Source organism: Xenopus laevis, chromosome 6L (genome assembly GCF_017654675.1).
Source record: "Xenopus laevis strain J_2021 chromosome 6L, Xenopus_laevis_v10.1, whole genome shotgun sequence".
NCBI classification, from domain to species: Eukaryota; Metazoa; Chordata; class Amphibia; order Anura; family Pipidae; genus Xenopus; species Xenopus laevis.
Genome location: NC_054381.1, coordinates 6,619,643 through 6,634,703, shown reverse-complemented (window position 1 = coordinate 6,634,703; position 15,061 = coordinate 6,619,643). Strand labels below are relative to the sequence as shown.

General features: G+C 41.6%; 1 protein-coding gene across 1 annotated transcript; it reads left to right on the top strand.

Moving 5' to 3' along the window:
• Positions 1-2,757: 2,757 nt before the first annotated feature.
• On the top strand, positions 2,758-12,761 carry LOC121394781 (cathelicidin antimicrobial peptide-like). The gene is made up of 4 exons (XM_041566785.1): positions 2,758-2,958; positions 8,297-8,404; positions 11,139-11,222; positions 12,543-12,761. Exons 1-4 carry the CDS (start codon positions 2,758-2,760, stop codon positions 12,633-12,635), a joined length of 486 nt encoding a protein of 161 aa, XP_041422719.1. The 3' UTR covers positions 12,636-12,761.
• Positions 12,762-15,061: the final 2,300 nt, after the last annotated feature.

The following is a 15,061-nucleotide window of genomic DNA, read 5'->3' as shown; positions in this document are numbered from 1 at the left end:
TTTAGGGGCCCATTCACTGAGTTCGAGTGAAGGAATAGAGGGAAAAAAACTTTGAATTTCGAAGTGTTTTTTTCGCTACTTTGACCATCGAATTGGCTACCTCGACCTTCGACTACGACTTTGACTTCGAATCAAACGATTTGAACTAAAAATCGTTCGACTATTCGACCATTCGATAGTCGAAGTAAGAAAAGTCTCTTTAAGAAAAAACTTCGACCCCTTAGTTCGCCACCTAAAAGCTACCGAAGTCCAAGGTCCCCATAGGCTTTACAAGTTTTTTCTGATCCAAGGATAATCCTTCGATCGATGGATTAAAATCCTTCGAACGATTATTCCTTCGAACGAATTGCGCAAAGTCCTTCGACTTCGATATTCGAAGGATTTTAATTCGCCAATCGAATATCGAGGGCTAATAAACCCTCGATATTCGACCCTTAATACATCTGCCCCTAAATGTGCCGAAGGTGACTGTAAAAGGGACATGACGAGACTTTGGCTGAATTACGGTCAATATATTTGTACAATATAAAGAAAACACCATCAGTTTCCTAAAACGTTCCTGACAAACTGGAGACAACTTTAGATTAATTTTGTTTGGTGGAACATCTATAAATGATGAAGAAATCATGAAAGTCTATAAATTACACAACGAAAGCCACTGCTAGGCTGGTTTAAGTACAAGTACCATTTCTTTGTTGGGAATTTTTAGAAATTTAAAAAATTGTGGTCCAAAAATGGGTAGTCCTTGGTAAGTGGTATTCATTCAATGATATTCTCATGCTGGCTTCTGTTGGTGGTTGCCAGGCAGCTCCAAACGTTTCCCTCCAATACAGCTCCACCGCCTGTTGTCTCTGGAGACCTTTGTAGCACCAGATAAATCATAAGTGGCATCTGAGATGACGTACTGTGAGAACCCAGCAAGCAAAGCTTCTTGACATTGTGGTGTCCTGATCTAGTTGTCTAACAGGTCATCGTCCTCCATAGACTAAGAGCTAGATACTTTACATTTCCTGAGTTAGGTTTTCTGGTGGAAGAGTTCAGGGTAATTCCACTAAATGTGTCGCCAGATATTAGGGACCCATTGGTACAAAACTGTGTTGGGTAACACCCAATAACTGGAGGTGGTGACATTGGACCTCATTTATCATTGGGCACTTGGGGGGGGGGATCTAGTCACTGATGTTTGGCTTTTCCACCTTGTTACTTTGATATCACCTGGTTTAAACAATTTCTCTTGTAAAATTGCCAATACATATGTTCAATGTAAATAAAATACACAAACATATTATATAAAGGGAGATGGAAAAAAGGCCGATACAAAAGTTAAAGGGGTTTACAATCTAAAAGGGGAAGGGGTCAGGAACACAAGGTGTGGGTATGGTCTTGTTTACGACTGTTTAGCAGTTAGTTGTCAGTGACAGATTGGGGTAATAACAGATAGAAGGGGATTCTACAGATGAGGTTTGCTTCTAGAGCAGTGACCCCCAACCAGTGGATCACCAACCCCTTGGATGTTGCCTCAAAGCTGGTGCTTTTTTTTGAATTCCTGGCTTGGAGGCAAGTTTTGTTACGTATGGCAAACCCAAACACCAGGGGAGTGACTGGATTCCTGTCTAGGAGTGCTGTTCTGTCTCTTCAGCCACCTTTGACTTTGGGCCTGGCCCTCAGCTACTCTGGTGCCACCAGGATTTACCAAATAAGAATCCAGAAATTCCCAAAGGGGCAGACAAGGGAGCCAAACATATATACTCTGGGGAGTAGCGGGCAAGGAAGGAGCTGGACGTAGTCAGACAGGTTGGGTCAGAACCAGATAACAGAAGCAGAATCGTGAGGCAAACTCAAGGTCAGGAACAGGCCTGGGTCAGAACCAGGAAATCACACGGGTACAAGAGTAGGTAGAGGGAGTCAGAAAAAACAACAATTGCAGGGAACGGAGCACTTAAGACCAAGCGTGTTTGGCCTATAACAGACAGTGAGTGCAGAGCAGGGGGTTATATAACCAGACTAATGGTCACCCTGATCACATGTGGCCAGATTAACAACAACTGAGTTCACATGCCTACCAGGAAATACAAGGATGCCTGTAAGATTGAACCAGGACCTTAGCAGTCGGCTTGTATAGAACTACAGTATAAGAGCTTGTACAGGTCACAGGTTCAACTCCAGGCAGGGTGTTACACTGGTGTTACACTATAGGCTGCCAGTCCACATAGCGGCTATCAATAGGCAATCACAGCCCATAATTGGCACCCCTAGGAATATTTTGCATGCTTATGTTGCTCTCCAACATTTATTTAAATTTGAATATGGCTCATGGGGGAAAAAGGTTGAGGATCGTTGCTCTAGAGAATGGCACATATGAAGGAATAGTAAGAGAGGTATTGGGTGGTCAATCGTTAGTATTACATATATTTATACCTAATATACCCTGTATTCAAACTATATTCATATTGATTTATAATAGTCCAGCTTTTTCTGCCCACTAACTCTGTGCTTTTGTGGTTGTGTTAATGCAAGAAAAGCGTGCCAACTCAGTGATTCATGACGGCTTCTCTGGCATGCCCCTTCCCTTAAGAGAGAGCGCGTCTCCTGATTCTGGTGATTGTTCTTCTGTAATATAAACTGGGCACAGTCCACGGATGTTTGTACAGTTGTTTCTCTTCAACTATAACAGGGGCAGCACCTGCCTCATTTACCCACCTTTAGAGCTGCCGTTGTTTCAGTTGAAGAACATTGTAACATTGTAAGGGCAAAAGGATGGCACCTGGTGTGATCTCCACTCATCTCATCCTGGTTTGCTTGGCTGGCATGAGTAGCTCAGCACCTCTGGGTGTAGAGAAGAACGATCAACTGAGAAGCAAAATAGCCAAATTAATAGAATTCTATAACAACCAGTCTAGCACTGACTTTCTGTTTAAGCTTCTGAAGGTTGGAGATGGGACCATTTCAGACCAGCAGGTACAGTACTGTTGTGTATTTATCTAATGAAATTGTTTAATATGAATATAAAGGCTTGTTTTTAGGTTTGTCTCCTGATGGCTATTATGGGTAATCCTCAAATGACCATAACATGTTCAGAAGTCTTCTATTTATTTGTAATGATGTTAAGTTTGTAAGTTAATAGATATATATTTATATAGAGTGGGTGGTGTTATCTGTTCAATATGAAGTTGAGGCAATAGCATAGGGCAGATAAAGAGAATGTATTATTTCTGGGCATGTTCCCCAGTATGAACATGTTCCCTAACTCATTCCTTGCATTTCCATACAGTACTACCAAGGAATAAGTTAGGGAGCAGGTTGAAACTATAAACAAGGATACTCCTGCTCCTATAGGTAGGCATTTTTCAACATGTACAGCTGGTAACTACCTACCTGAAAGCACAGGTCATAGAAAAGATCATTCCTCTAGTGAGAGGAGGGGACCAATTGACAATGTTTAATCATATAGGGGCAAATTCACTAAAGGACGAATCGCCTAACGCTAGCGTTAATTCGCTAGTGTAGCGCATTTTCGTTAATTCGTCGATTCACTAACGGACACTGGCGTAAATTCGCTAGTGTTACTTCGCACCCTTACGCCTGGCGAATTTGCGCAACGGACGAAACTACGCAAATTCGCTGACGCGTGCATTTTTCTGAACACTATCTTTTACGCCAGACTTCCTTCGTCACCTCAGACCAGGCGAAATGCAATAGAGTAGATAGGGATTGCTTCAAAAAAAGTCAAAAAAATTTCTAAGTCGCAAAAAACGCTGGCGTTTTTTCTTTTTTTATGGGTGATAGGCTGAAAAAGATAGAACATTTTTTTGGGGCTCCCCTCCTTCCCCCCTACATTTCCTAACTCATGGCACCTTAACTATACAGTGGGCACATGTTGCCACATATACCTCCATTGTAACTTCAATTTGGCGCCGTATGCATATTAAGCATCGATAGCGTAATTTCGCTTTGCTTGGCGAATTAACGCTAGTGCAACTTCGCAACCTTACGCTTCCCCTGAGCGCAACTTCAGATTTTAGTGAATTTGTGTAGTGCTGGCGAAAATACGCCTGGCGAAGTGCGGTGAAGCGGACGCTGGCGCAACTACGAATCTTAGTGAATTTGCCCCATAGAGTGGTCTTTTGGATCTTCACCTTACAGACTAAAATACCCATTGGGTTAAATAAGAAATTGTGAGTTTTTCTCCAAAAAATAACAAAAATGTAATTAAAAGTTCAAACCATTTATTTAGGACATACAGGTGAAGGCCTGATGCGTTTCGTGCCTGTTGGGGCACTTACTCATAAGAAGTGGGGTGTGGACTGTTTTTGGTGATTTTCTGTAATAGGTGTCTGTTTTAAACTTTTGTTATAATTGTCTGTAAATTATCATGTGATCATTAGGAGCCATGATTTTAACTGTGTTGCGTAGTTAAACACCAGCCTATGATTAAGGACCAGTTAAGGTCTGAAACGCATCAGGCCTTATATGTATAAAATGATTTCAATCCGTATGGAATAAAAGTGAAGTTTTACACACTCCTGGATGTGCACCAGGTTCTGTGGTCTGGTGATGAGAAGTTCTTCATTGTAGCACTCCTCCTAATTGGGGACCAATGGTGTTGCCTTATTATGGGGCCATGGCTGGATCAGCGGTTATTGTGAGTCCTTACTCTGCAGAGATAATTGTATAAAAGCATGAGGAGCCAGGAGAATGTTGTTAGGGTAGCAAGTAGCAAGATACAGAGGGTGTTAGAAGAAGGTTAAGAAAAAGGGGTAACAGAAGATAAGAAGTCTATGAAGGGGAAGATGTCTCACACAAACATATGAGAAGTCCATTGATCACTATTATCTTTAGCCAATCAGAGCATTTCAGCCAGGGATACTGTAACCTGCAATTCCATTAGTTGAACCAACGTTCGTGGTCACCAAGCCATGTTTTTGTAGCCCCTGCCCACAACAAGGTTTCCAGCAGGATCACACTATACATGACCCTCTCTTTCAGCTAACCCTCATGTTACTGTATGGACGAGAACTATAGTTATTAAACTACACCTCTCACACTGTAATTAATCAGGATAATGGAGACGAGAGGTTCTTAACCGTGAGCGCAGGTTATTTTTTTAACACACAGAGATGCTACTGGCATAGTATAATGTGATAATCAAGGTAGATTTGTTGCAATAATATTAAATCACAGAGCAGATGTACATTGACACCACTGTGGGAACAGATTTGACAGGTATAAAGCTCCCCATAGACGCGACGATTCTTCTTGCCGAACGACCGATTTTAGGGAAGCCCGACCGATCCTTCGAAATTATCGTGCGGTTAGTGGGATTGGAACGATCGTACATCTTACGATTTTTCGGCCGACATCTGTCAGGAAATTGATCGCCCAGGTCAAAAAATCTTTGTTGGTCCCAGTGCAATGTATCTATGTTTGCAGGGCCAAGCAGGCAGCTCCCCTTTGTTTTCCTGGAAAATTGGTCTTTTTAGCTGATGGTCAATTCGTACGATCGTTCTGAGAAGATCATGGTCTCACGATCAGGATCTGATCTTTTAAACATCTATAGCCAGCTTAAGGTTCACCTTGTGGTGAAACCCATTAGTGGTCTGGACTCCCTCCAGCAGAAACCTACGGGAGAAGCTTTTAGTCTGACATCCTTTCCTTCCAAATCATGGTTCCTTCACTTTCTAAGAGAGACACCTCCAATCTGTCAGTCCTATGATGTCCTCACTATGAAGAACCCCCTGCATTGCATCCAATGACCTTTCTAGTCTAAAGGGGAGGAACCTCTGGTACGTGGTCCTCATTATGGGAAAACAGTCCACTGCTATTTGTCTATAATGTCCTCTAATGTACTTGTAAAGTCTAATCATGTCCCCTTGCAACTGTCAGCCTTTCCACAGTTTAATTCTTCATTTCCTTTATGTTTTAATTTCATTATGTTTTCCAAGGTTTCCAAGCAGCATCCATCTTGTTCAGGAGACCAAAGTGAAACAGCCACCTTCTTTATTAAATACATCCACAAAATGGTCACTACCTCCCTGGGCCAATGGGGAAAGCTCTCTCACCCAAAGCTATAAGTGACTTTCTATGGGACTTCCTTTACCATTAGTAGGTGATTTCTCAAACCAGTAGGGGACTTAACCCAATGGGGTTTTATTTGTAATAGGATTATGGAACTGATGGGGTTGGATTTGGGAGAAGATAAAAAGACACAGAACAAGACAGAATGAGAGTTGGTAACACATTTACAGAAAGGCTGTTTTGTGCATCAGACAGAAAACAAACACTGGAAGGCAATTACAATCAGTGGAAGAATGTCAGTAGTTGCTACATTGAGCTTGATAAATATTGCACACAATGTTATAACTGCCAACATGTCTACATTATAGAAGCCCAATCTAAGCAAATCCAACCTCTCCCCATTTCTAAGTGGTACTTTCTGAATGGAGTGTTTCTGCCGAACCTGTTTGGAACCCACCCCAAGGGCTGTCACATGATGTGAAGCCAAAAAAGAGCTGATGTTCTTCTAAGTTAGAATCTGTGCATTTAATTAACGTTACAGCCCTGCAATTGGTCAGTCTGTACCTAAATGGAATTTATATTAAGCCTGTGTGGGTCCGTTCCAGTACTCTTCCTGCAAACGGAACTCAATGGAAGAGACACGTTGTATTGTTTAGCAGAGTATCTAATGTTTTGTTGGAGTCCAAGCAAGTGAAATAGATCAACACAGATAACAACTTAGGGGCCCATTCATTAAGTTCGAGTGAAGGAATAGAGGAAAAATAGTTCGATTTTCGAATGTTTTTTTTGGCTACTTCGACCATCGAATTGGCTACTTCGACCTTCGACTACGACCGTCGACTTCGAATCGATAGTCGAAGTACTGTCTCTTTAAGAAAAAACTTCGACCCCCTAGTTCGCCACCTAAAAGCTCAAGTCAATGTTAGGGAAGGTCCCCATAGGCTTTCCAAGTTTTTTCATGATCGAAGGATATTCCTTCTATCGATGCATTAAAATCCTTCGAATCGTTCGATCGAACGAATTGCGCAAAATCCTTCGACTTCGATATTCGAAGTCGAAAGATTTTAATTCGCCAGTCGAATATCGAGGGTTAATTAACCCTCGATATTCGACCCTTAATACATCTGCACCTTAGTGTTCATACAGGGAAATCCTTCTGAATTGGCTGCACTGGAGACTATAGAGGCCGAGAAAGATTATGTTACACTCTGAAGTGTAAAGAAGCTTTGGTATAAAATCTAAATCGTTTTTTTTCAAAAGTCTCTCCAAAACTAGCAGACAATGGCCGTGCTTTCATGATCAGATGCATAATGTAATCTGTTATATCATGGCTATGGCACACCCGCAATAATCTTCTGCAGGTAATTTATCTCCTGTAAATCTTTTCCCACCTGTGAGTAAGTGAATCGCCAGTAGTAAACCTTATGTAGTGCTTTGTTTTTACAAAGTCGCCTGAAGTTTCCTTGTGTCAAGGGTGACCAACCTCCTGGTGTGTCATTATCCCTTATAATACACGAGTGATACTCAGAGTTCCCTGTATAACTCAGCCTGCAGCCTTGTGCCTTTATATGGTCACAGAACAACCCCTCAGTGACTTCTAATATCCTTATCATTTACAGTAGGGGCTACATTATCCCTTATAATACATGAGTGATACTCAGAGTTCCCTGTATAACTCAGCCTGCAGCCTTGTGCCTTTATATGGTCACAGAACAACCCCTCAGTGACTTCTAATATCCTTATCATTTACAGTAGGGGCTACATTATCCCTTATAATACATGAGTGATACTCAGAGTTCCCTGTATAACTCAGCCTGCAGCCTTGTGCCTTTATATGGTCACAGAACAACCCCTCAGTGACTTCTAATATCCTTATCATTTACAGTAGGGGGTACATTATCCCTTATAATACATGAGTGATACTCAGAGTTCCCTGTATAACTCAGCCTGCAGCCTTGTGCCTTTATATGGTCACAGAACAACCCCTCAGTGACTTCTAATATCCTTATCATTTACAGTAGGGGGTACATTATCCCTTATAATACATGAGTGATACTCAGAGTTCCCTGTATAACTCAGCCTGCAGCATTGTGCCTTTAATTGGTCACAGAACCAATCACTAATTATACAGATTTCATTTAAATAATTTTTTTTTCTAGAGGGGCAATGGGAAAGCCATTGCCTGTAGATTTCTAGACAAGCAGGAAACATGATCAGTGATTTGTAAGATTCTGTTTTGCAGCTTGTTAATACAATTGACATTTAGTCTGGTTCCCCCCAGGATGGATCTACAGATGCACAAACTGTCAGTTTTGTTCTGCAAGAGACTGACTGCTTCAAATTGCAGGAACATACCAACCCTGACAACTGTGTCTTTAAAGCTGATGGAGTAAGTATTTCATTGTGGATTTGCAATCTTTGGTATGATTTACTACCAGCTGCCCAGTAAGACACTTTCTCTGGCTGTTTTAATCTGATTAGTTTATTTTTATTTTTTTGTATCTGTCCAATGGGACTCCTAATAGAAGATGCAGCATGATACCCCAGTGCAGGGTTTTCCCTTGTTTCTATAAAGGTGCCAGACTCTACTTGCAGATGTCCTGTCCTAGACAACTCTCCTTATCTACTCAGCAACCCACTCTCTCAGTCTTATCCAATGAGCTGGTCACGGGCCATGATGGGAGCGAGCATCACACATCATTAGAAGGTTCTGAGATAACCCAAGTCATTAGTATTCCGCTCTGTGAAGCCATAACTCACATTGAGTAAAGTGGCTGGTGTCACTGGCTGCAGCTAGTTGCCCAACTGGTTGTCTTTTTGACAACACATGGACTGGATGGAGCATTAGTAGTGATAGCTGGAGACCATTCATGTACCGACATCAAGCCATGACCCCTGTGTAATTCTACTCATAAGTAAGAGCCACATTAGGTGACTATATCCTATATATCTGGCCTAACTATTAGAGAACTGTTAGAGACTATCTATCTATCTATCTATCTATAGATACAATGAACAAATTACGGAAAGTCTGTCTTCCATAGACTCCATTTTATCCAAATAATCTAAACTTTTTAAAATGATTTCCTTTTTCTGTGTAATAATAAAACAGTACCTTGCACTTGATCCCAACTAAGATATAATTAATCCTTATTGGAGGCAAAACCAGCCTATTGGGTTTATTTAATGCTTACATGATTTTCTAGTAGATTTAAGGCATGAAGATCCAAATTACAAAAAGAACCAGGTCCCGGGCATTCTGGAGAACAGGTCCCATACCTGTATAAATAATTAATAGATGCCACCCTTTCAAATAAAACGCACAAGAGGTGGAATGCTTTTTTTAAAAGAAATGTTTAATTTCCGCCATGCAGATACCTTTGTGAAAAGTAAGAGTTACCCCAACATTTTCCCACAAGCCTTTCCCCAGGGGAATTCTATGGTTCTGCACATCAATAGAGATTGTATATCCTACTAGTTCCAAAAAATCCTCTCCAAATCGTGAATGTTCAAACTCTCTTGCCCTGTGATGTCACTTCTGCTAATGAGCATCTGCGGGAGTCACTCATCTCCTGCGTATGTGCATTTGCATATCACATTGCACCGTCAAAAACATGGCAGTCGCACAAATGCATGCACATTATGTCCCACTTGCCGTCCCGCTCGCGTCACGGCAAGATTGCTGCGCGTGCTGACAGCACAATTGACTCCAAAATTCAAAGTAAAGAGTGCTTTCTGTTTGGATTCTTTATACTTCTGAGTCTGCTCAAGCTATTTCCTGTATCCCGTGTTGGTTTTTGACTATTGCCTGGTTTTCGACTTCTGATTCTTGCCGCCTGCCACTGACCCTTGCCTGGACACAACTTTGACCTTGCCTGATCCTTTTGTACCGCGCTTCCAACCTCCTTGGCCGTGGGTAAGATCCCTGCCTGCTCAGCAGCAGAAAGTCCTGGGCCCCAAAAGGGCATTGGTGAACACCAGAGTTAAGGTGGCCGATGTCGCCAAACGAGCGGATCTCTCTCCGATATGCCCACCTTGAGGTGGGCAATCTCGGGCTGATCTGATCGTGGGCGCTAGGGCCCAACGATCGGATCCTAACGAACGGGAACGGGCGGTCGGATCGTGGGACCACATCAACAAAAAGATGTGGCCGCGATCCAACGGGATTTTTAGTCCCATCCGATCGAGATCTGGCCAACTTTCGGCCAGATCTCGATCGGGGAAGCCCATCGGGGCCACATACATGGATCAATAAGTGGCCGACTCGGTCTGTCGGCAGCTTTTATCGGCCTGTGTATGGCCACCTTTAGTAGGGCTCTCTTGCTACACCTAAGGAGTAGGTCCTGGCAGTTATGGGCTTCTCTACACTACAGTGCTATAACACCAACCTAAAGAACAAAGAAAGGTGAATACATTGGAGCCAATGTTAGGCAGATGCCCATGGCCCCTTCTATACAGTCTAAGCACCGGCATCTTCATAACATTTCCCAAGGCTTCCTGACAGCTGTATAGACTTGCACGCTACAGTAAAAAGGACTAGTGATGGGCGAATCTCCCCCGTTGAAAAATATATATCGAAAAATCGTGAAAACTGAAAGTTCGCAAAACATTTGTGAAATTCTGCCGTTGTCACGAAAAATTCATGAAATTCGGACGTTTTCAAGCAAAATCGAGCAATTTGAACCTTTTCACAAAAAAATCTAGCATTTCGAACGTTTTCATGAAAAAAACGTGAAAATCGGAAATTGCCGCAGGCAAATTTTCACCGGGCGAATTTTCGGGAGAGATTCACAAATTTATTTGCCAGTGGCGAAACACGGGATTTCGCCGCAAATTCGTGCCTGGCGAATTTATTCGCCCATCACTAAACAGGATAATTATATTGAAGTGCAAGCCCAGGAGCCAAGGGAACCTATCTAGGGTTCCTTAGGCCTGAGGTGCCTGCTTTCTTCTCTTCCAAATCTTTTTGAGTTTGTAAACATCTGGAAAAAATCAATTGCTAGCATAATTATTAGAATTAGGATTTTGCTGCCAATATTTTTCTCGGGAATTAGAGTTCAGAAAACTTGAATGACACAAATCGATTGTATGGATTAGTCATCAAGTTCCTTTACTTATTACAGGAGGTAAAACAATGCAGCGTATCCATTTCTGCAGGGGAGCAGGAGTTGAGGTGCGAGTCTCCATCCGCTTTAATGCACGTCCAGGTGAGAGTCAAGTAGGTTGAAAAAAGACACAAATCCGCTGTATTTACAAAACCGTTCCATTTCCAGTATAAGCTGATCCAGAGGAAGATGTCTTATGCACAAATATATAATAAATGAATAAAACATTGTTGATAAAGGGATACGATTGAAAGGATGAAACTTAACGTAACTGTCCTTGGCAAGTCTAGAACGTATTGTATCTATAGGGGCCAATGCTCCCTCTCTCCCGGAAATCTTAGCAGAATTCTAGAGTTGCCACCCATTTCATCTTATAATAAAGCCTCTCTGTATGTTATAGTTACATCCAATGGGAAATGGTGTTTCATCACAGCTTGTCACATGCAAAGTAAGGAGTCACCCCATCCAGGAATAATGAGACAGATCTGAATATCCTTGTATCCCCCATCCGCAACTCCATTTTATTATATTCCATGAGATTGGGAACGTGCCAGACTGTTATTTAAAGAGCAGCAAGGCTGGTGGCAAATCTGAACCCATCCCAGCAAAGACTGGAAACAGGTGGAATGGGTCAGTCTAACTGATTGTGGAGTATCTAAGAATATGATATAGTAGAGGGAATACAGTAAAGTAGAATCCTATAGTAAAGATATAATGAATCCTTATTGGCAGCTAAACCCGCCGATTGGGTTTATTTAATGTTTACATGATTTTCTAGTACACTTAGGGGGTTATTTACTAAACTCCAAATACAAAAATCACAAAAAATTAATTGATTATTTTTATAAAATCGGACTTTTAAAAAAATCACGAATTTTTCGGAATTAATTAAACCCAGAGGATGGAAAAGTCCGAATCTGAAAATCCGGCATCTCGGACCTGTCGAGGTTGCATATAAGTCAATGGGAGAAGTCCCAAAGATTTTTGATGTGCGCTGGGTTTTTGGCAATCACCGAAGTTTTCTGGCAAAATTCGGAATTTTCTGGGAAAAAATCCCAAAAAATCATGAAAATCGGATGAAAAATCCGAAATATATTGTTTCTGATTTTTTCCCGCAAAGAAATTTTCGAGAAAGTGTATTAATAAATATGCCCATAAAAACCCCGTGCGGATTCGGTCAGAGTTTTTTTCAGAAAATATTGAGATAAATTTGGACTTTGATAAATAACCCCCATAATGTATTAAGATCCAAATTACAGAAAGATTCATTATACACAAGCCCATATCTAGACTAATATGCCCAACTGCTATATCATTTAGCTTTCCCGTAAGTGCAGGAATCACAAGGCAAGTTATAAAATGAGAACACACGTCTTATTTTGGCTTTTAATTGTGACCACCTTCTAATCTCTCTCCTTACAGACAAAGCAATGGGATCAATATTCAGAAGCCTTAAGTAAAAGACTGAAAAGTGCCGAGTGCCTGGAATGTATATTTTCTCAGGTTCCGAAATAACACGTATAAGACGTGATGCAAGTCTTTGTCACCAGCTGCTATAACAATGTCTACAGCTGAGATGTGTTTGTCCTCCTGCTAAATTAACAACTAGTTGGATTCTGAAATAAAATTACATTTATCTTACTATGTTTGATCTTCCTTCTATTAGCCCTATAGTATCCGACATTTCTCCAGGTGTTTTCTTGTAGGAACGTTCGGGTACAAATCATGCGACTGAGAACTGGCACATTTCTTGGTGGAACAAGGGGCAGAAATCCCTGTTTTTTAAGAAGATTATAAAAAATGGGCTTTTACAACATTGACTTGGGGTCCAAAGACATGAGAGCAATTCTTAGCAAATTTGGTGTCCTCTACCCACCAACAAAAGCTGATCTACTGTAGCTTCCCTCTAGATTCTCTATCCACTTCCAGAAACTCCATTTCCCTCTATCCTTTTCCACCATCTCTTTCCACATTGTTCCCTGTTTCCCAAACCCATCGTGTATCTATATGTCCCCTTCTGCACAGCTTGTAGAACCCCAATCTGGAAGAAGGTAGGGGGAAGGTATATACAGTAAGGGCCACATTAGAAATCACGGGACCGTACAACAACTTTTCCGGGGCCCAGCCCCCAAGCCCCACCCAGATCCCATCCACCCCACACCACCATTAAACGACCACACAGACATCAGCACTAAAAATTGTAAAACCCCTCAAACAAAAGTTATAATTGGTGGTCAAGGCCCCCCATTGAGTTAAAAGTTCAGCTCTTTTCGCCACTTTGGGAGTTTTCGCAGCTTTGGGAAGTTAAGTTTGGCTCTTTTCGTCACTTCGGGAAGTTAAATTCGGCTCTTTTCATCACTTCAGGCCTGGGCCCGGTACAGTTGTACCCCCTGTGCCCCTGATGGCGGCCCTGTATACAGTGGCTGTAGTTAATGATTATTTAGAATGAATAAGAAGTCCAAGGTTCTGTAGAACTTCCAATATGTTTATGTCTCACCACAAACTAATGGCTTTGTGCCAAAATTATGTTAATGAATGCAAAATATTTGCAACAATAAATTCAAGTAATTTAGAATGCTATGGGCCCTGGAGAGTGCTCTAACCATATATAATAAATATGGGAATATATGGGTCAGTGTATCAGCAGATGTAAATAAATCAGGAAGAGCAAGTATTATCATTAGCATTGTTACTGCACAACACATTCCAGTAAATGTTCATCAATATCATTTAACTATGATGATCCAAATTATGGAAAATCCTTTGTCCACAAAATACCAGGCCCTGAGGATTCTGAATATTATGTCCTATGCCTGTATATAAATGTATAAAGCAGGGGTCCCCAACCGCCGGGTTGCGGCCCAGAACCGGGCCGCAGACATTCTTAAACCGGGCCACCGAGCCTAACCCTGAGAAAAAAACTGTAAAAAAAATAAAAATAAAAAATGGAAAGTAATTGAAAAAAAGTCTTTATTTCTGGGGAACAATCTGTGAACAATTGATCTGAAAAAAGTGTTTGGAAGGTGAACAATCTCCTTGAAACGGATATAACTCATAAAGCATAGTTTCATCTGGAAAGGATAATGTCAACTAAGACAATAACGTCAAACAAAGATTTTTTGTATTTTACGATGTGATAATTAGGAAGGTGACACTGACATTGTGGTAGATTTTTATGGGGTGACATATAATAATGTGCTATATAAAATAATGGTTATTATTGGGAGCTCTATGTATGGCGTATCCTGTAACTGGACTAAACCCCCATATGTAGAAAAAGGCACAAAAAGTTTGCCCAGGAGCAGTAACCAATAAGAGGTATGCTTTTAAACAGGTGACCAGTAAATGCTACCTGCTGATTGGTTGCTATGGGTTACTGCTCCTGGGCAAACTTAGTGTCTTATATAACATATCCCCTTAAAGCAGGTGTCCCCAACCTTTTTTGGAACGGGGACCGGTGGCAATTTTTTTTTCAAGAACCGGGGGTGGGGTCGGTGGGGACAGGGTCGGCGGGGGTCGGGCGGGGCCGGAGCAGGGTTGACTAGGTTTGGCAGCAAATTTGGACGCACCGGCATCCAATTTTGGTGTGCCAGCATCCACATTCGGGCACGCTGGCATCCAATTCGGCGCGCCTCGTTTTTGCGCACTGGGCTCGACGCCCCAGTGCGGGAGTGTCTGCGGCCCTGTAGCTTAGAGGACAATATGACAATATTTCATGACAAGAAGTTCCATAACCATATAAAGGTTCTTATTATATTTTTTTTCATAGACTTACATGGTTCCTCAAAATATTTTCCCCTTTTCCTCAACCCCTTCCTCATCTTGTTCCATATTGAATTCTTGGACTTGAAGTCGCTCTGCATTCTGTGTAGGATTCCCTATGGAAGCAAATGGTGTTTCACTACAGACACAAGAGGTGATCAGGGCCCTGCTCTATAAAT

Coding starts and splice junctions, on each gene's coding strand:
- LOC121394781 (XM_041566785.1), top strand. CDS start 2,758: ATGGCACCTGGTGTGATCTCCACTCATCTCATCCTGGTTTGCTTGGCT. Junction 2,959..8,296: donor GGACCATTTCAGACCAGCAG/GTACAGTACTGT, acceptor GGTTCCCCCCAG/GATGGATCTACAGATGCACA. Junction 8,405..11,138: donor GTGTCTTTAAAGCTGATGGA/GTAAGTATTTCA, acceptor TACTTATTACAG/GAGGTAAAACAATGCAGCGT.